General features: G+C 38.7%; 1 protein-coding gene across 25 annotated transcripts in view; it reads left to right on the forward strand.

The window, feature by feature from the left end:
* INPP4B (inositol polyphosphate-4-phosphatase type II B) overlaps positions 1 to 19824 on the forward strand; it is a 293558-nt gene that overhangs the window by 163336 nt on the left and 110398 nt on the right. For 9 of the 25 annotated variants that reach the window (XM_050710635.1, XM_050710632.1, XM_050710624.1 and 6 more), the window contains 3 exons: positions 7591 to 7641; positions 10964 to 11043; positions 18932 to 19043. In XM_050710635.1, the coding sequence (XP_050566592.1) occupies positions 7591 to 7641; positions 10964 to 11043; positions 18932 to 19043 (243 nt within the window). Of the gene's footprint in view, positions 1 to 7590; positions 7642 to 10963; positions 11044 to 18931; positions 19044 to 19363; positions 19475 to 19824 lie in introns of all 25 variants that reach the window. The other 16 variants (XM_050710628.1, XM_050710622.1, XM_050710621.1 and 13 more) reach the window with 3 other exon arrangements.

A 19824-nucleotide genomic window follows, 5' to 3' on the forward strand; every position in this document is an offset into this window, starting at 1 on the left:
ATCAGAGGTGAAGGAGCAGTGCGTGAAATATGAAAGAGCAAGGGGGGGAAAAAGCTGTCACAGGAATTTGTGCTATAACTTTCCCGTCTCCTGGTTGTGGCAGCTTAATAAGCTGTAGTGTTGTGGCTGACAGCTGGATACCTCACAGAAAATATCTGTCTGGTGGGCTAGAATGGAGATGGCTTTTTTTTTGAAATGTCAGAGAAGATCTTGTTGTGAGTGTTTGTTTTCTTAGTTAACTTACAGCAGTTTTGGGGTGGTCCAAGTCAGGATCTATAGGAGTAAGCAGTCTCTTATTAGATGAGCAGATATGATAGAGAAAGCAAACAAGGTTTCAGGCACACGAGTTTCCTTGAGTCCATGAAGGAGATTTTCTTGAGTTTCCTTGAATCCACTGCTGTCATGTGCCAAAAACCAAGTTGTCTGTTCCTTTCTGTTTTGTCACCTCATCTAATAACAGATACTGTCTTTCCCAGCAAATGTTACCTTGCTGAATTTCCAAATAAGAAGTTAGAAGACACAAGCAAGAATTATAAACGCAGTCAAATTTCAGACCAAAGCATCTTTGTTAGGAACGATGCTCCTACTGTTTGTGGAAGTATGTTATTTGCTGATAAGGCATGATTGAAACAGTCCTGGAAAATTACTACTACTCAGCTTAAGAATAAGTTGGTTTTTTTTTTTTTGAGTAGTGCAGATTTTTAAATGTATTAAATGTTCACTCTGAACCTTAGGATCTTTTTTTCATGATCATGATGTATATTTTGCAAGAAACAAGCAATTTAAAAGTATTTACTGCATGTCTTTATTCCCACTTGTAAAGATTCGTAAGAATCAGCATTTAATTGCTTACCCCTGTCAGCCATGGCTATCACTTTCCTGAGCCTGCTAATCAGTCTGGAAGCAGGGTGCTCACAGATGATTCGGTTTTAACTGCAGCCCTGCAGCAGCTTGATCTTGCTTATAGGAGAGGATTGCTGTGCCTTGCAGATTGCAATTAGTTATGTGTTGTTGTTTTTTTTTTTTTAAAAAAAAAGATGATGATATGGAAAATAGGGGGGGTTATCTTAATATGGAAATCAAGCACAGTGACACGTACAGGTGAGGAAAACCATTATGTCTGTAAAATGGTTTTGAGATCAAAATCACGTGCGTTTTGTATGGAAGTGACTGTGAATATGATTCCACTGATCAAAATCAATGAAATGCTCTCAAACTTTTCTCTGTGACAACCTAGTATTGAGAAGTAAAGGAACTGTGAGATGTGTGCTTTGGGCCTTGTGTTTTAAGTACAGAAGCACATTTAGGTTGCTGCAGAATGTTAAATATGACCACAGTGACATCTTCTTCCTGCCTGTACAGGAGACAGTGTAGCTTATGGGAGGGATAAGACTTCTGTCTTGAAATAGCTTTTGAAGCTAGCAGTGAATTTCTTTAAATAATAAATAAACCTTCAGTTTCTCATCTCAGGAGAGAGAGAGGTTTGTGCAAAGGTCAAAGCACCATCAAAGATTGTTTGTTTGTTTAAAGATGGCTGGCAAGTAGGCTGTTTGTTTGGGTATTTATATCCTTAGGAGCAAAATTCCAGTTATGCGGGTTCAGCTGTTCTAGTCAAAGAACAAAATACTTTCTTAAATGAAAGAAATGAAGTTGTACGTTTTTCTTTGTAGATAATTTCGGAAATGTTTGTATTTGGGTAGTTGGAAATGTTTGTATCTGTACAGTTTCTGATAAGTCGGAATAGACATCTGCTGCCTCTTCCCAGGAGCTCCCCGAGGTTCCTGTGAGAAAATTCCTCTCCCCTCAAGGGTGGGTTGTCAGCAGTGCAGCTGAAGCACTGGGGGGCCCTGGACACAATATTCAGTTGCATGACAGTACTGTGGTTCTTCAGGATGGAAGAGCCATTATCTAGGGAAGAACAGTTATAGATTTGCTAAAATAGTCTTTCATTAATAGATATGTCTTGCCTAGTAAGGCAAAGAAATCAGAACTCTTAGCAAGCCTTAAAAAAAAAAAAGGGGGGGGGGGGGGGAAACACACTCATTTCTCTAACCTATATTTATCCCTTTTAGCACAGTAAATCCGATGAGAAATTTTACCCTGAGTTCCTCGAACCAGAAGTGATGGCCATCCATTAGGTAATATGGGCACCAGACCTTAGCCTCCCTATGGCTTACAGTTCTTTAAATATTATTACAGAGTGTCATAGGAACAAAAGAAAAAGCCTCATTGATAAAATCTGACATTTCCCTGCTCTTCTGAAAAGGCTTGCAAGAGTTTTTCTGCTTGCTAAAGCGAAGTTTGGCATGTGAAGAAGATTCCTGATCTCCTAAAGAAAAAGTGTTGTCAGGTGAGGGAACTCCTTGCCCACCAAGCTGTTTTGAGGAACTCAGAGTCAGGAGTAATAGAAATAGGATGAAATACAGTAGTGTCCAAGTACAGTACTGCGTTTTCTCCTAACAGAAGCTTTTTGGATGAACTAAGACTTCATGCATTGGCAACGATTGAGATAAAGGACAAAGCAGGTTAGTTGATTAAGTGTCTCTGAGCAGCAGATGTAATACAGCAGAGATGAATCAAGGGAACTGTGTTCAATATAGAGAAATTAGGCCTTTTCTGGAAACCTGTGAATAATGTGATCACTTACGTTCAAGAAAGATAAATTAGGACTGGAACAGATAGGAAGATCTGGGGAATGGAAGCCTATTGTATCATCATGTATTGGAAAAGCTTGGCTTATTATCCTAATAAAATGAAGTACAAGAGGGCGTATGATTCCCTTCTTATGAATACATCAGGAGACCAGCGTGAGGAAGAGAAAAAAATTACTTACCTGAAGAGCAAATGAGTATAAACTCTCCACAAATAATGCTCAGCTGCAAATTAGAAAATGATTCTGATCTATTATGGCAATCAGCTTCTTAAATGACTTTCCAGTCAGAAGAGGAGCTCAGAAATTTGTGAAGGGGATTTTATTATTTGTTGTCTGATAGCAAAATATTAAAACAAATGATGTGGAGGTGCTTAGAGTCGTGTGTTGCTAATGAGTTTTATTAAACTATCTGTTGTTGATTGCTTTTTCAAGCTTTTGTGACCACTTTTGAGGGGAGTGGGGTTAATCAGAAAATGTATATTGTGACTGCATTCTTTAGTAAAACAGAGCTGAAGCATCTTGCTCTGCTTCTCCAAATGCCTTCTGCTGATATCCAGAATACTGACTGATGGGCACTGCCTGTAAACATGGCACAGACTTGAGGGAAACAATAATGCTGGTTTTAAATGTCGGCAGAAGTTCTTTCAGGTGGTGATACATCTGTGACTGTGTGTAGAGGTAACTCCAGTGAAAATCCACTGCTGGAGTGCCCTGACAGAGACGCCAACTGGAAAATGCAGGAGGTGGAGACTGACCGGCTGAGCAGAATTCCTGTGAAATGTTCGCTTTAAACTTTATAAATTCACATTTAAAAGAAAAAAACAGTCAACTTAAAGGAGTGGCAGGGGAATCAAGTCTTGAACTTTCTCTTTGCATAATTTTACAACAATTCCCTGCCTCTGACTTGAAGGGGAGCAGACAGTTGGTTAATTCTGTCCCTTACATAAAAAGAACTCATTCAAAATACTGAGCTTAAGCCCTCCTGTCCCCCCCAGCAATGTCCCCAGGTGTTGACAGAGGGATAATAGTAACTCCTAGAGGGACCTTGGGTAGAAGATGTGTACTGGGGACAGAATTGCTCCAGCTGTAGAGAGTTTTAAATCCTGGGTTCTTGTTTTCAGTTGCTCAGATGAGTCAGACCACACTGGGAGTGTTGGAAATACCTATAGGAAATGCAAATAGAAACTTTGTATCTCGCAAATAACTGGCTCATCAGTGTAAATGGTGTCATGTTTAATTTATAGTAAGGTTTCTGAAGAACTTAATGTGACTTTTAAGGAAATAAATACAAATTATGAAATGCAGCTTTTAGCATACTCAAAAATAGACTGTTTATTCAGCAGAGAAAAAAGTTCATTTCAATTTTGTCAAGGTCTCCAGAGTCACAGTGTAATTTTTACAAATTTTGCTGAAGTTTGTGTTCTAGTAATATTGTGCTGTTGTGCTCTTCATCTGATCAGTCCAGCAATATTTGCGTTAATTTATGCTGTGAATCGTATACTGAAGTGAGACTGAGTTGGCTGGCTGTTGATCAGAGAGCAGTATATGCTTCTCACCACCGTTGGCTTGCATCCTCTGAGTGTCCCCTGAAATAAGTGGTTAGAGTGCGAGTTCTTTCCTTGGTGTTTCTAGCATGGTTTTTTGGCACAGGTTCTCTGATATTTGCAAGGAATTTTTATTATTTTTCTGTCCAGTTGCCTCAGGCCCTGTGAGCAGTGCTGAATGTTATCATGCTAGCAGGGCGTTTTTCCCTGAAATTCCAGCTTGAAAACTAGGGTTAGTCTGCTGCTTCAGGGAAGCAAGATGCTCAGACAGACTTGGAGACAGAAACAGAGCAGGACACATCAGTAACATCTTGTTCAAGCAAAATGCACAGTTAGGTGAAACAAACAAACAGACCAACTGCATATATTGCCTTCTCTTTTTTTTATTTTCATGTCCCATTTTCTTCATTACTCTGCAATGAGCATTTTTGGGATGCATTTCTCGAACAGCTGGCTATCCCTGGCTGCATTTAACTGCTACTTTTATTTTTTTTGGACTGTGCAGTCTGTGTTGGTGATCTTTGGGTAGTGGAACTGTAATAACTGCCTGAGGTACTCAGACTTGAGCAAGTAACAGCTCCCTGTTGGCTGGTCCATATAAATGAATAGCCAAAAAAGCTTTGCAATGCTCCATCAGTAGCTTGCGCACAGAAGCTCAAATGTGCCTTCTGTGACTTTTCACACTGCAAACACAGAGGGAAGAAGGGCATCACGAGCATCCTGAACAGGGTTTTTACTCTTCAGACTTTGCAGATTGTTCCTGGTATACAACAGACTTTAAAAACTGTACGTGGAGTGATTCCCTGAAATCATCAAAGGCAAGAAAGCAACTGGCTTACTGCCTGATTGTAATGACTAAATACTTCAAAGAGAATGTTGTTTTATATTAAGAGGATAATTGCCTAGAATATCCAGTACTTATATAAGACTACAGGTTTTTTTCACATGGTTGGGCTTTAAGAAACAAAAACAACAACAAAAAAAATGAGATGGAGAAAATGCACGTATATTTTTATTAATATAACAGGTCATTATAATGATTTAATTATTGCATTATTATATTATTATATTAATAATGTATTAGCAGTCATTGTAATAATTTCAAAATTTTGACTCGAGGTTGGTGGGGAGGTTAACTGAAGTGCACTGCGTTGCTGCCCCTGCCAGACAGTGCTGAGCATTCAGGGGGGTTCTGCTAGTGGCTGAATGTGTTGTTGCTTCCCCAGCTTGGCTGGATGTGTTGCAGCTGAGAGCTCTGTGAAGAGATGGTGTTTCAGGCCCCTGCAAGGGTCAAACCATCACTTGCAGGTGTTTCTTCATGGGTGCAAACTGTGTGTGCTGAAACCACAGTGTAAAGGTCATGGCTTGCCAGCAGCTGTTCACAAGGGTGTGCTGGTGATGTCATCATGCAAAAGATGCCTTGCAGCATGGGTCTGTGTTAACTCTTTGCTGAGAGTTAACTAGGTGCTGCAATACATGAGTTTTCCTTCTCAATTCAATGCAATGTGCAATAGAAACTGATATTGCTGGAGTATCTGTAGCCCAAGTCTCAATAAAGAGCAAATTAGTAGTAGCAGTAGAGCATCTATTTTCAGTGTTGCTAGGACTCAAATACAAGTTGTCTCCAATTTATAAAGACCATTTTGTCACTTCTAATCTCTCACATATCCTTGCAGTTGACAGATCCTTTTCTCTGTGGAGAAAAAAAGTTGATTGAAATAGGTTAGAGAAATGAATACTGCTCATTCTATATACCATGTTAACAAGGCAAATAAACTTCCTCCTCCTCCTGTTTTTCAATCTATTTTGTGAAAACACTAAGATTATTTAGATTTATATGGATAGATATTACAGCTTCTTCTTATTTACTTTGACTCCAAAATGCGGGATTTTGCCTTCAAGGGTTAGTTATTTATTTTATGAGTAGCTGTGGAAATGAGCAGACCTAGATAAGGTGAGGTTGCTGTAACTGTATTTCAGAAGTGTGACTTTAATTTTTCTGTGTTTCAGTTTTGGGGCATATGTGATCTCAGAGCTTTGTGGGAGAAAATGCAATAACGAGCTGTCTTTTTTTCCTCCTAGTGTAACTTCAGTGCAGTCAGTTCTCCATTTGTGTGTGTGGTAATTTGCAGACTAATGTCAGCAGCTGAAGCTGTGAGCTGTGCTGAGTCTGGCCCTGTACCCAAGCTGTAAAATCCTTCTGGAATTGGAGCTGCAACAGACCATTATGTAGATATGGCCTGTATCATTTCCATAGAGGCATGGTGCAAGACAGTACAGCTCTGGTATGGCTGGCAATTATGTCGAGTCAATAAGCCTTGGTGGGGCTGATCTGATTCTTTCTAGCGTGTCTCAAAGCACTCCTAATGTACAGATCTTTCTGTCTGTTGGTGTGTTCCAGCTCCTGCTTGGATATTGCAGAGGTGGTGTGTTTGTTGCAATACACTTGTTATGGGGCGGGTTCATAAGTAATACATGATTTCTGAACTGTGGATTTCAATTTTTTTTGAAGGCAGTTTTGATCATGTGCCCTAGCTGTAAGTAAATAAGTTAAAAAAAAAAAAAAAATGTATTTGTTATCAAGTATCTGATTGCTGCTTTTTATTCATACACCTAGTTAGGCACCTGCATAAGCTGTTAAATCTCGGTAACCTCAGTTGTCCCAGAGGAGGCATCTCCCAATGCTTATTTTGTGCCATGTGTTGGCAAATGAAGTACACCTACACTTCTCTAGAAAGAGTATAAGATGCAGCCTACACAGAGAAGCGGGAAGATACTCAGTTGCAGAGAAGTTGGGAGGAAAAGCAGATGACTCTTAGAGACTAAAATCTTAATTTTCTACTATCCTCATTTTTTTTTGTAAAGTGTGTCCAGAGGTAGTACGTAGTCTTGCTGCTGCATAAACAAATGCTTCTGATTCCATGCTCTGCAAAGCAGAGTCATTGTCTAACCTTGCTTGGGAAAAGCGTCCAACTGCATGCAGGTACACCGGCCCTTCTGCTTGACCCTTCCAGATGAACAAACAGCTGAAATTGTCCCTTGGTATAGAGCAAATCATACCAGCTTTCTGTGGAGTTGTGGTAGTTGTGTTAGAAGAGTTTAGTGCTTGCCTTCTGTGCAAAAGGGACTGGGGGGGAAAAGAAGGGTGCTGATCGTCACTGCCAGGTGACACAAGGGTAAAATTGTCTGCATGTGTGTTCTTATACCACTGCCAGAGTTCTACTGAGTTCTGTTATTCAATTATACATGCAGATATATATATATAATTTCCCTTTAAAATCAGCTCTTAAATGTAGACAAATATAAGGAAAAAGTATATGGGCACTTCTCTCATTATAGGAAAGTGACAACAAAAAAAAAATTGTTTGCCTTGCCTTTTTTCTTTCCTTTCAGGTCCGCACCAGCGTCCTACCTGATCACAAGGAGCCAAGAGCAGATGTTGGAGTAAGCAATTTTTTTCATTGATGGATTTTTTTCCACCTTATCAGCAGACATAGACACCAAAGAGAAACAACATTCTGCCTAAACAGGAGCTGGCAACTAGTTTTTTGTTTTCTTCTTAATAGCACAAGTTGGGTTAAGTGAATGAAGAGTCAAGGCAAGAGTTAACAGGCTTGGGGATTGCTATCATCCCATTCATTTATGTCTTGAAAGCCATTTTCAGCTGAAATATACCTGAGGCAAACACAACTATCTAGACTTCTTGCTACTGCCATGCAAGTAATCTGGATTGAGAGCGTGGAGTTACATTATCTCAATGAGGCTGATCCGTTGCGTTCTCATTTTCACGTGCAGAGTATAAATAGTTCTGCTGTAGGAGTTGCCTTTGGGTTCAGATGAAGAAATGGCACTGATGGTAGATAGTGAGATCAATTTTCTGTGCGTCTGGGCTATTTTTGGCGAAGGTATTGGTATGTCTTTTCTGGGTCTTAGAAGGCTAGAGCCTCCCATGTAATATGGAGGCTGCATGGGACAGTGAAACATTAGTCCTGCTACAGCTGAATAAAAGACTAAACAAGATCTGGGATTTTGAAAATATTAATATAAGGTTCTGACTTTCCTGCATTACTCAGGGCTTCCTTGGCATAGTTTCCAGCATTTCAGCTAGTGTTTGAGAAGTCTGTAAGTTGGCGGTGTTCAATCTTAATGAAATAATCAATGCGCTATTATAGGGACTTTTCTCTTTGGCTAGGCGAGATTATTCACCAAACTAGTCAAGGCTCATATCCTCACATTTATAATCATAAGTACTCTACTAGCAAAATTACAGAGGAACATTGCTCTGTAATTAGCATTACAGCAGCCATTCTATTTTAAGTCAAATTTTAAAGCCTTTCCAAGTTACACATGCAAAGTTTGATTGGTTTGTAGACTGCCAGTTCAGGCCCTAGGGTATACTATCTATCTCTAAATCAGTTCAGGAAAAGTAATCTCCAGCATCATTTGAAATTAGAACCCTTGAACATTAGCATGACTGTGTGCATTTAGGTCATGGGATCAGTCTCAATTGTATTTAATTTTGCAAATAATTCCTAATTGCATTGTCAGGTTAAGAAAGTTTTATTTTAAATGAGCAAAAGAATATGAAACAAGCAAATAAGTGGAATTTTTTAGGCTCATAAAATTATTCACCTTTAATTTTGTGCCCCTGGAGAACTACATGCGACTCTCAGAGATGGTTAGTGGGTACAGTGACCAAAGCTTCCAGATTGTAGAAAAGAGCTGTGTCATCACCTCTTAGCCCTGATCATGTGAGGACTCCTACTTTGGGTTCTGAAATGGGTGTGTAGTTCTATTTTACTGCGGAAAGAAGCCCCAAGCCTGTATCAGTTTTGTTCCAAATATCCGTCTTCCTCTTTCCAAGTGATAAGGTCGCTGCTGCGAGCACTCAACTGCTTTGAAATATCCAATAAAGGCTGCTGTGTAGAAGTTGTGCTGCAGAATATATTCTCTTTGGACTAAGAAGGATGTTCTCTTGTAACGTGAATAACCTGAGCTAACCATGCCCCTGTAGAGTTTCAGTGTTTAAAAAAAAAAAAAAAAAAAGCTGTCATGTTGACTGATCTAAAGGAAGATGTTTGTGTGTTCACTCTAGCAAGTGTGCGTCTCAGCATGAGTCACACCTAGACAAGTACATGCTTCACTTTGGCAGTGAAAACTAACCATGGTCTTTGCTTGTATGACTTGTTTATCTCTGTATATTTTGTATAGGCTTTTTTGTTTCCTTAGTTCCTGTTTAGTACTTCCCAAATCTGCTGCTTTCCCAGGCTTCCCTAGGCTCTCAGCTTGCTTTTTTTTTTTTCCTCAGCTGCCTAAGTGCCAACCAAAACACAGGAAATCAATTATCTATTTTTAAACCTGCATTTTTGTTAGCAATGAGCCATAACTGATAACCTAGCTTACCAAGTTGAAGACCAGTGTTGTGGCTTACCTAAATTGAGGGTTGTGGTGTGAACTATACATTTTATATACACAAAAACCTATCTTGCTGTAGAGCTTTATTGCCAGTATGCAAGTATACAATATCCAGCTGGCCTTCCTGAAAGAAAGCAGCTGCAGGTTTGTTTGTTTTGTTTTGTTTTACCAAAAGATGTTGTTTCTTAGTAGCAACAAATTCTGTTCTTTTTTGCCAAAGGTAGCAGTTGTTTTCTGCATGCAGCATGTTGATTTCACATGAGCACAACTTTGTTCTGCTTGAATTTGGAATATCCAAGACTATATGTAAACTACCATGGAATTTTATTTTGATTGCCATTCCAACAGTAGAGTAAAATCAGAATAACATAATAAACACAAACTTTGTTTCTTGATGTTCCCTTGCAAAAATTCAATATAATCTTATGATCTTAGTATTATTTGCTGTGAATAGATTATAATGAGTTGTATATTCAAAAATAAATGCCTAGAAGGTGGCTGTGGACAGTTTTTCCCAATTCTCCCAGGGCAAGAAGAATACTGTTGGACAAAATGACCAAATGAGATTTTAGCAATATGCAGTGGAGTATGAGCAGAGGATGAAAAGTAATAAAAGCAAAAGATGAGTTCGTTTTCTTCCTTGCACCATATTCTTGATGGTGTGTGAAGGTGATTTTGATGCAAGGAATAGACATAGTGTAGTAGCTTAACTTATCTTTAGAAATTCTAATTGCATTAGCACATTTCTCTACACTCATACTGCAATGAATAGGGTCTACCTTAGAATGGAAATAAAGGAAACAAGCACACAGAAATGCTGCTATGAACTACAGCAATACAGTGTTTCTATTAATAACCTTGCCCTGAACGTGGAGTAAAAGTAGCTTCATAGCAAAATACATCTGCATTTGGAACATATAGATGGTAGCGCCTTGGGGAAAAAAAAACATAGCAAGAGCGACGTTGGTAAAACACTGAAAATTTATCATTCCTTGTAATGTAGAAATTTGAAATACAGGAATAGAGAAAGAGGGTGCAAAATGAAAACGCTGGTACTGAATGAAAACTTTATTGCAGCTGTACACTTTGCAGCCTATTATTTTTAAGGTTGTCAGACAGGTTGTAACAAAAGAGAGAGGTTCCTGCCCATAAAACCAGTATTGAACAACTTACTGATAATAGCGTTACAGATGCATACCAAATTTCTACCAGATAATGTGTCAAATTAGTATGTTGGAATGTAGTATTTTTTCTAGGTAGCAAGTAAGATTTCCAGGTGCACGGTCAAAAAAATAACAAAACTTCAAAAATTAATAGAGATCTTGTCTTTCCTTTATGCTTTGTTTTGTAGCGAAGCTTCCTGGGCTATACAACTTTTAGAGTAGGAGACTTGGTGAAGTCAAAGGAGCAACAGCTGACCCTTACCCTCAGGTAAGTGTTTTCATCTGTAGTAAACCACGTCAAGTTAATAATCCAAGGCATTTGTTGATTCCTGCTTGACTGTGTTTGAAACTCCATATTACCCTAGGTATATTAGATATCAGCTTGAAGTGCTTCTGTTTCTACCATGCACAAAGTCAAAATGAAATACCAGTTATTTAAACTGGAGCTTGCCACATGTCAGATTAGAGAAGGTTAATAATTCTGTGGTATAACTTATGGAAGAATCGCAGGGAACTTGAAGTAGTGGGTTTGTTTCGAAATCTCTATTAGAAAGGAGTGTAAGGTTCTCAGTTTCATGTGTGTTAAAGAATTAACATGGTACAGTTGGCTGGTTTGGCTTCTAAGCATATTTAAAGACAGTGGACATAACGAGTTAAGACTTCTCTCGTGAAATCAGTGCTGTCTCCTAACCTCATCATTATGTGCAGCCCAACTCAAATGTGAATGGGGGTTGGTGTACAACTCTGTTCAGTGACACAGGGCACAGATCTGTAGGAGAGTCAGGTACAGTGTTTGAAACCTAGTTTTGTGCTGAACAGGTATTTATTAAAGCTCTGCACTGAAGAGTTCACCTCTGATACTGATTTATGGCTATAAGATAAATCAAGATATAAATCAAAACCCTTTTAAGGTTAGAGGAAACCTGTTAGGTTGTGATTTTTCCTAATCAATTCATTGGACTGTGTAAAATGCAGAGATGATGTTGAGCTGATTTTTGCAAACCTGCTGGAGGTTTATTTGGGATTACTAGGTATGGCAGAGCTAAAACTCGCAGAGCTAATGCCCAAACTCAGTGTTTCTACATGAGCAAAATTTGCAGGGTGAGAAGTTGTGACTAGGAAAACTGCAACATGTGGTAGATGATGATCTGGCATCTTTTGGTGTGTGTTCTGCCTGGGATAACGCACATGGGTACTGTTAAAAAAAAAAAAAAAAAAAAAGTTCTTCATCCTACATGCACGAATTGAACATGAAGCAAGCCTTGTTTTGGCTGGAAGTCTAAATTATGACCTGTACGGTGATGGTGATGTACTTCCATTATCTCAAGGACACTACGTTTTTTTGAAGGGAAACCTTTTGAAATATTTTGGTTTTATTACTATAACAGCCTTCAAACTGCTATAGCAGTTCTTCTACTATAACAGTAGTAATCACATACATGTATATAGCTTAGAGACAAAGTTAACAAAATGCCTTTATTTTAGTTTCACCCAAACACAGAAAATGCCATGCTTAACAAGAGGATAACTTTGTTTTCTAATGTAGAAAACAGGATCAGATACAATATGAACTGACTACTCTCTGTGGAAATGTTTGGGTAGATAAATACCAAGTTCATGTTGTAAGAGCGTATTCTTAGAGAATTTCAAATTCTCAAGTTTGGGGGGGGGGGGGGGGGGGGACAAATTTGCTTATCTCTGTAATTGGTATGTTGAAACCTTGATATGAAAGAATGCCTTGGACAGGTGCCATAATAAGTGACTATGTAGTCAAATATAAAATCAAAAGAATGTAAAGTTTCAGGAAGCTGAGAGTATTTTATATCCTACCCATCTAATACGTAAACCAAAAGTTGAGGTAACTGATGAACAATAAATGACAGCTTGCCAGCTTAGTTTCAGTTGAACTTCTGAGCCTTTTCAGGTTTGCTTTTAATTAATATTTTTTGTCTTGTTTGTCCACTTTGTGCAGCTAATACTAAAAGACAAATGTTATAACAACTCTAATTAATTTGTGGATACATTATGTGATAGTCTTCAGTTGGCTTAATTTATTTATTTAAGTTAAGAAAAATGTTCCTAACCTTTGAAATGTTGGATTGTTTCCTGGTTATGACTATTCAACAGCACAAAATATGCAAATCATCTGCCTCTCTTCAATGACATTTTATCCAGAGCAGTTTAGTAATCAAAACTTGTTTTTCTCCCATTGTTCTCTTGTATTAGTATCCATTAGCAGGATGGGAGATATACAGAGGGCCTTGTCAGAGAATGCAATTTTATTTATATTTTGTTGATATACTTTGGATGGGAGTTTGCCGGGGAGTGCCTGTGCTACTTTGTTGCAACTTTGTTAGATTTGAAATAGAGATTTAAGGATCTGGAAATAACTGTATCCTGTAGATATTGGTCTAATTAGAGAATCTGGTTATATTTTCACTGGTTTTATTCATTTATTGTGTCATGCATTTCTTTTTATTCATTTATTGTCTTCCATTTGTCTTTCTGAGGTACAGTATAGAAGTGTTTTTAAAGGAATATTCTTGTATTTTGGTAGTTATTTTGTGGAGACTTTTTGTGGAAGGCTGGCATAGATCTATAATTCTATATAGGATATCATAGAATCATATAGGATATTTATATACACAGTATGTTATATATTTATTTCTATATACAACGTAATTGTGTGATGGTGTGTGTGGTGTAGGTTGTCTTGTCCTGTTTGGCTGGGGTGTATGGCCTTTTGTATAGGGCTAGTGATTAGTATGTCCATGAGCCGCTTCCCACGTGGTGGTAGTTTGTTCTGCTTCCAGCAAAGTCAATTTTAGCTCAGGTGAATTTGGTATGATTTCCAGTAAATTAATATGTAAGAAGCAGCAAGCTTGGCAAAAGATGATAGTGTTCTTTTATGTTCTGTGGAATTAAGGTCCATCTGTCTGAGATGTTCCTCGTACTAGGCAGTGTGAAAGGAGAAGTAGGCCACTTCACTGTGAAATTGGGGTAATCCTTTCCATCCTGTAAGCAGAGCTTTATAGCAATGATTTCAACTCTACAAAACCAAGAACTAGGATGGGGTGCATCAGTTACACAAAATATCTGAGCGAATGTGGCCATGGATGTCTGTCAGTCCTATATTCTCTAGCCTTTCCTTACACATGTAACTGACTGTGCTTTTTTGGAGGTTCTTTTCTGTCTATGCCGTGGTAGCTTTCAAAAGTTCCAAACCTTTCAGTGGTGTGCAAGTTGAAATGAAAAAAAACAAGGGGCAGTGTCTTCTTGTTCTCTTGTTCTCCATCCCGCCACCAGCCACTTTTCTGACTTGTCTCCTGACAGGAACAGCATCCAGGCCTCTGGGATTTCTGTTGAATTAATGAAAGTATTGATCCAGCAGATGTGTAGAAGTGTCTTGTGCTTTGTTGTTTGTCCAGAACTCTTTTTTTGGTTGTAATTGTGTTTGTCAGGCAATCAAAATGTTTGTTTATTTGTTCTGTGTTGCTGTGACCTCTTGGACAATGTCTATTTATTTCAATCTGCTTTATCTTAGCTGTTGTATTTTCGTTCATCTTGAGAAGGACTAAACCTATTTCTTTTTAATAAAGGAGTTAAGCTGTTTTCTGAAAAGTTGGGAAAAAAATAATCCTGACACACCATTTAAAAGTAAAAACCAAGTCTCCCCAGCTTTTCCTTCTCCTCATAACACTGCCCCTCAAACATCCTGTAGTTCAGTGGGCCAGCAGACATGTAACTACACTTGAAGAGGAGTTATATTCACTATGTTGGATTAACTAAATAAGATTTGAAAGCAGCACTGTCATTTTTGCAGTGGTTTAAGTATATATAACTTTGTTCGGAAATAATTACTATAGAATACTATATATTTAGCTACTTTTCTCTATTAAAATTCGGTATGAGTCTGTCTACAACTAGTCCTACCTGGTCTCCTTTCTGAAACTGTTTCTTGGCTGCTTTGTGTCACGAAATCCACCCCAGGAAGCAGATGAACAACAACTCGGCTTTTATAAGCCAGGCAAATCTCCCAGAGAGTTGAGGGGAAACTTGTTTTGACACGAAGCTTAATCAACATTTCACTGAAATCATGAAAATGGAGAACAGATTGAACATCACAAAACTTTATTTATCTCAGCATTTTACAAAATGTTTTTTACCAGTGGACTTGTTTAAATCAATATTGGTTGAGATAGGCTTTACTGTGGTTTTGCAGAATAAACAAAAGCAGCAACATTTCTATACAAGACCAGCAATTTTGTGCTTACGTATTGCAAAATACATTGCATCAATGGAGAAAATGGATTTTATGGCAGTATGTATGTTAGTTTGTGCTAATTTCATTTGTTGTGTATTATGCACTGGAGAATGGGGCTGCCTGATAGACTGAAAATCATGCCGTTTGCTTTTCAGGCAGTCACTTTGTCATCTATAATTAACACTGTTATGCAAATACACAGTCTGCTTCTCTTTTTCTTTGTGTTCTTAAGCCATTTTTTTGGGAAGAAAGGTATAGCCATGGGAACCAATTAGCAGGCCTAAATTTACATGCTCAATACACAGTAATGACACTCAATGAGTACTGCATTGGAGGCAAACGACTGCTGTTCTCAGTCCATCTAACTCACCTGCTTTTCCACTGCTAGCTTGTTAGTTTATTCCCCTCTGGATGCCCACACGAACCTTTTATCATCAGTAAGGTGGGCGTGCATTTTTGTTGCTCAGGATGGTACTGGGTAGCTCTTTGTCTTGTATTTGAGGGAGCTGATATTAACCTGGAGGTCCTTAAGGACTTGGGATAGTAAGCAAATCCATGCATATGATAAATTTGAATATTAGAAGCGTTAGTAAGTAGTTGTAGTTTTAAACCTGAGCTGATTTCAGGACAACTTCACAAATGTTTGGATTTGACTCAGTGAGCTGAATAGCAGCGTTGCATTTCACTCTGATGAAAGGATTTCTTTAAGTTCAAAACCTACAGTTTCACTCAGAACCACTTCCTCCAGGTTGGGACTGCAGAGCCTCTGGTGTAGATTGTCACAGAACTGTGGCATGTGGAGTGAGCAATGGGGGATGCAGGCAGGTTGGACCGAATGGTTACTGATAGACTGAAACATTGCCAGCTTTGCTGCTGAAGCCTGCATCCTCTGGTGTTGCATTCCAAGTCTGGTTTAGAAATCACTTTTCTACCACCTTGTCTCCGTTTTTATTGATAATATTCCAAATGCAGATGCTCTGGACAAACATGGGGCAGTTGTCCCAAGCTGCTTTAAAAGAAATAAGTCATCGGGAATTTTCCAATTCCAAAGGCCAACTAGAGTTACAGCCAAATATGGGCTTCTTGACATTGACACATATTTATTCTTACTGTTCTGTTCCCCATCCCCACTGTGTGTGTTAGCAAAGTCGTGATGCAGATTTGTCAAGGTGCAATCCTTGTTGTGCAGTACTGAACTCCTGTGGGTCTGTACTGAATCTTGTCTTGTGCCTATAAGCATTTTGCTGCAGGGACAGTCTTCACTGCAGCACGTCAGTGCAGAGTGCACTTCTCAGCTTTATTATACAACAGCAAATAAGCTTTTTCTAACCTAATATATTATGAAGTATCCTAAAGCCAGTTAACTATTTTCCTGATGCTCTGCTTGAGTGTGTGTGTGTGTCTTTTCCTGTCTGTCCAAGCAAATGGTATGAAATATGTATATCTAATGTCTAATACTGTTTGTTTTAGTACAAAGTAAAATAATACAATTTTGTCTTATTTCAATGTGGTCAGTGGGCTTTTTTATTTTTCCCACTGCATCAATTCTGTTTCTCACTTTCCATTTTCTTTTAAGCAAATTTTTAACCTCATGATGTTGCTTGGAAGTTTTAAATGTGTGACATGTCTGTTGTTTGAAGACTCATGCACCAGTGATATTTTAAATTCAGTGTGTGACACAGCTAATGATGGCTTCTCCCTGGACATTTATAGAGTTTTTTGTTGAGTTGTGTGCCTCTAGTATCAAAAAGAAACTTTGTGGATTTTTTTAATTGTGATTTTGTATTTCCATGTGGAAAGTTGAGAGAAATGAAGGAAGGAGTACAATTAAAATGCAACAGTCCCACTGTTCAGTTTTATTCTTTTCCATTGTCTGCTCTTGTAGTTGCTGAATGTTTCAGATTGTAATATTACAGATGTATTAGAACAGAACATGAGTGATTTTGAGAAGAAAATAATTGAAAAAATTGATATAAAGTGAAATTACATCCATTGTATTTCTTTCAAAATGTATGGAGAAAGCTTTCCCTTGTGTGCTGCTTGTGCAGGCAAGCAATGCAGTGCTCACTGCCATGCTGGGGGCATGCTTCTAGTAAGAGCAAGGAGGGAATATTCAGTTTTCTAAAGCAAATGAGATGACCGAGAAAGTGTGACTGGCATTTCCATTTTTATTTAACTCAAACAACTTACCTCATTGGCTTTTATCAGTTTATTTGCAAATTGAATACCTTTTTGCTAAATATTCACTTATACTCTTAATTTATGCTGGTGTGACTTTGAATCAGGTCTGTTTTATCTAGTTCAAGGCCAGACTTTCAGGTCTCTTCAGCCTTAGAAATCATGATTCCTAAAAAATGGAAGGGCAAAATTTTACTTCTCATGGTCAAGTGAATGCAACCTTTTTCCTTTCAGGAAACAGCCAAGTGCTGTTGCATATTTAAGGCAGTCTGGCAATGAGATCATCCACTTGACACTTCGATCAGGGCACATTAAGCTGCTGAAAAATTGTCAGGCTTGTAGCCAAGCATTTGCTCTGATTTTTAAAAGTATGTGTGATATGCTAACATCTCTTGTATTCTCTTTTTCCTTAGAAATGCTGTAGCCCAGTTTGCATGGTGGTTGTGACCTAGGAAGGAAAAAAATGAAGTGAAACTTCTATGTAGTAATTCAGGGGAACATTCTGAAATCAGAAGACACTTAAATTGCATTTCATATACTTCAGGGTTAATATGTACCTTTGCTCATAAACACCCTTTGGACATTGAACCTTTCTTCATTATTTTTCTTTTGTATACTCTGTTAATTAACATAGGCTTCTTGGGTTGCAGGGCTATCTGGAATTGGTTCATTTTTAATTGTTTCATTTTATTGTCACTAATGAATTTAGCTTACAGCAAATGAAATAGTGACATGTAAAGTATGGAGAATTATGTGTAATTTTCAAGCTTTTATGTAAGAACATATTTAAGCTGTGTAGTTGCAAGATGAGTATATGTTACTGAGTCACACACTGAAGTATAGTGGCTTGTAACGAAATATAAATGTTTAAATTTGAAGCTTGGAGTAGCCATGCTTGGAGATTTTAGTGTAGAAAAAGCAAGGTTTGAATTGGCATCATAAATGTGTCCATGCCCGGAAAGACAGATGTATGTGCTTAACTTTAATCAGCATAAAGAACTGGCTTCCTCTGACCTAATTTAGACTTTATTACAGCACACAAAAATAAAGGTGATGTAAAACTGTGTGAGCCCAGCCCAGAGACAGGGCTCTGCCACCTGGAGCGGTGTTAGGAGCATGTGCTGCAGGACAGCCCGTGCATAACAGGAGGGCAAAGCTGAGGGGCAGCGGGTGTCAGCTTGTGTGCCCCATCCCAGCTGTGCTATGCCAGCAGCAGGGCTGCAACCTGCGGGTTTCACTATTTTGCTGGGTGAAGCGTGGAGAACAGCGGTTGGGGGATTTTTCTTTACTCACATGACACAAGGATTGTTTTCTGAAGGTCAGTAAGGGTATCTGTGTGGGAGTGGGGTTTATTTTCCTGCAGTGAGAGTTGTCTCAAGAATGTGGCAGTTACTGATGGAAATACACGTCTAACATTACTCTTTCTGAAAGTTTTTTCTTATTTGCTAGCTTCCTAGTCCCTCTTCTGAGCATTTTCTGCCACCATTTCTAAGTTTCCAATCCTCAGTTTTATGATGAAAACTTCCCTTGTTTTAAGCAATGTGCAGTAAACATAATAAGTCTTACTGTTAACGTTTGTTTTATGGATATAAATGAGTTAAATACAGAACAGCAGCTATACAGAACGAAGAGGGAACTGAATGTTTACTGAATATATTTTTGTCGAAGGAATGAGATGCTGCAGATGACCTAATGTCATGGGATTTCTTTTCAGAACTTCTGATGGTGGGAAAACAGTTGGTACCATTGAAGTCAACCTTGTGAAGATGGGAGAGTTCGAAGATGGGGAAATGGACCACATCACAACAGATGCACAGGATCAAAAGGTAGCCACTCAGTTCATTGTGCAGAGTTAATTAAAATGAGTAGAGGTACCAGATGATGAAATTACTCATACCACATTGGGTTAAATGGTTATTCAATAATTTATGGAATAAAGTCCTGTGTACACTTAATCTCTATAAAGTAAAAATACTTCTTCATGAAAATGTGGAGAGTAATATTCTGTTATCAGTTTACTAGTCCCTCCCCTTTTTTAGAAAAAAAAAAAAGTTGATTTTGACCTCAGTTGACCCTATTTAACCACTCCTGATCAACAACTGTCCGTAGAGACACCATAAATCTGATTTCTTTTTCCCTTGGACAGTTCCTCTGTTTTCTGCCCTTGAAGTCCTGTTCATGTGGATTTCTAAGTGCAACCTGTGCCCACAATACTGAAAACCTGGAAAGAATGACAGACAGGCGAGCCAAAGAAGAGGTGAATCCCCTTGTGAAGGGGCAGGTTCAGCTGCATTTTATGGGAGCACGTAGTGGTGGGGAAAATCTAGAGGGGTGGAGGGTGGCAGCAATGGTGCTTCAGAGTGCTAGAACAGGGTAGTGTTGAGCAGGGGGTGTATGTAGGTATTTGGAGCTGGGGGACTCGTGGTGAGGGGTAAGAGGAGGGACAAAAGGTGTTGGAAAGGGAAAAAATGGTCTCCAATTGGCAGGTCTTGCAGCCAGAAGTGGTGGAGATGGGGATGATATCTGGGATTTGGAGATATGTGGGAACGGTTTTGGGAGGAATGGGAGAACCAAAGGAGGGGTGGAAAAGATGGATGATGAGGCTTG

The sequence above is a fragment of the Cygnus atratus genome, chromosome 4, assembly GCF_013377495.2.
Source record: "Cygnus atratus isolate AKBS03 ecotype Queensland, Australia chromosome 4, CAtr_DNAZoo_HiC_assembly, whole genome shotgun sequence".
NCBI lineage: Eukaryota > Metazoa > Chordata > Aves > Anseriformes > Anatidae > Cygnus > Cygnus atratus.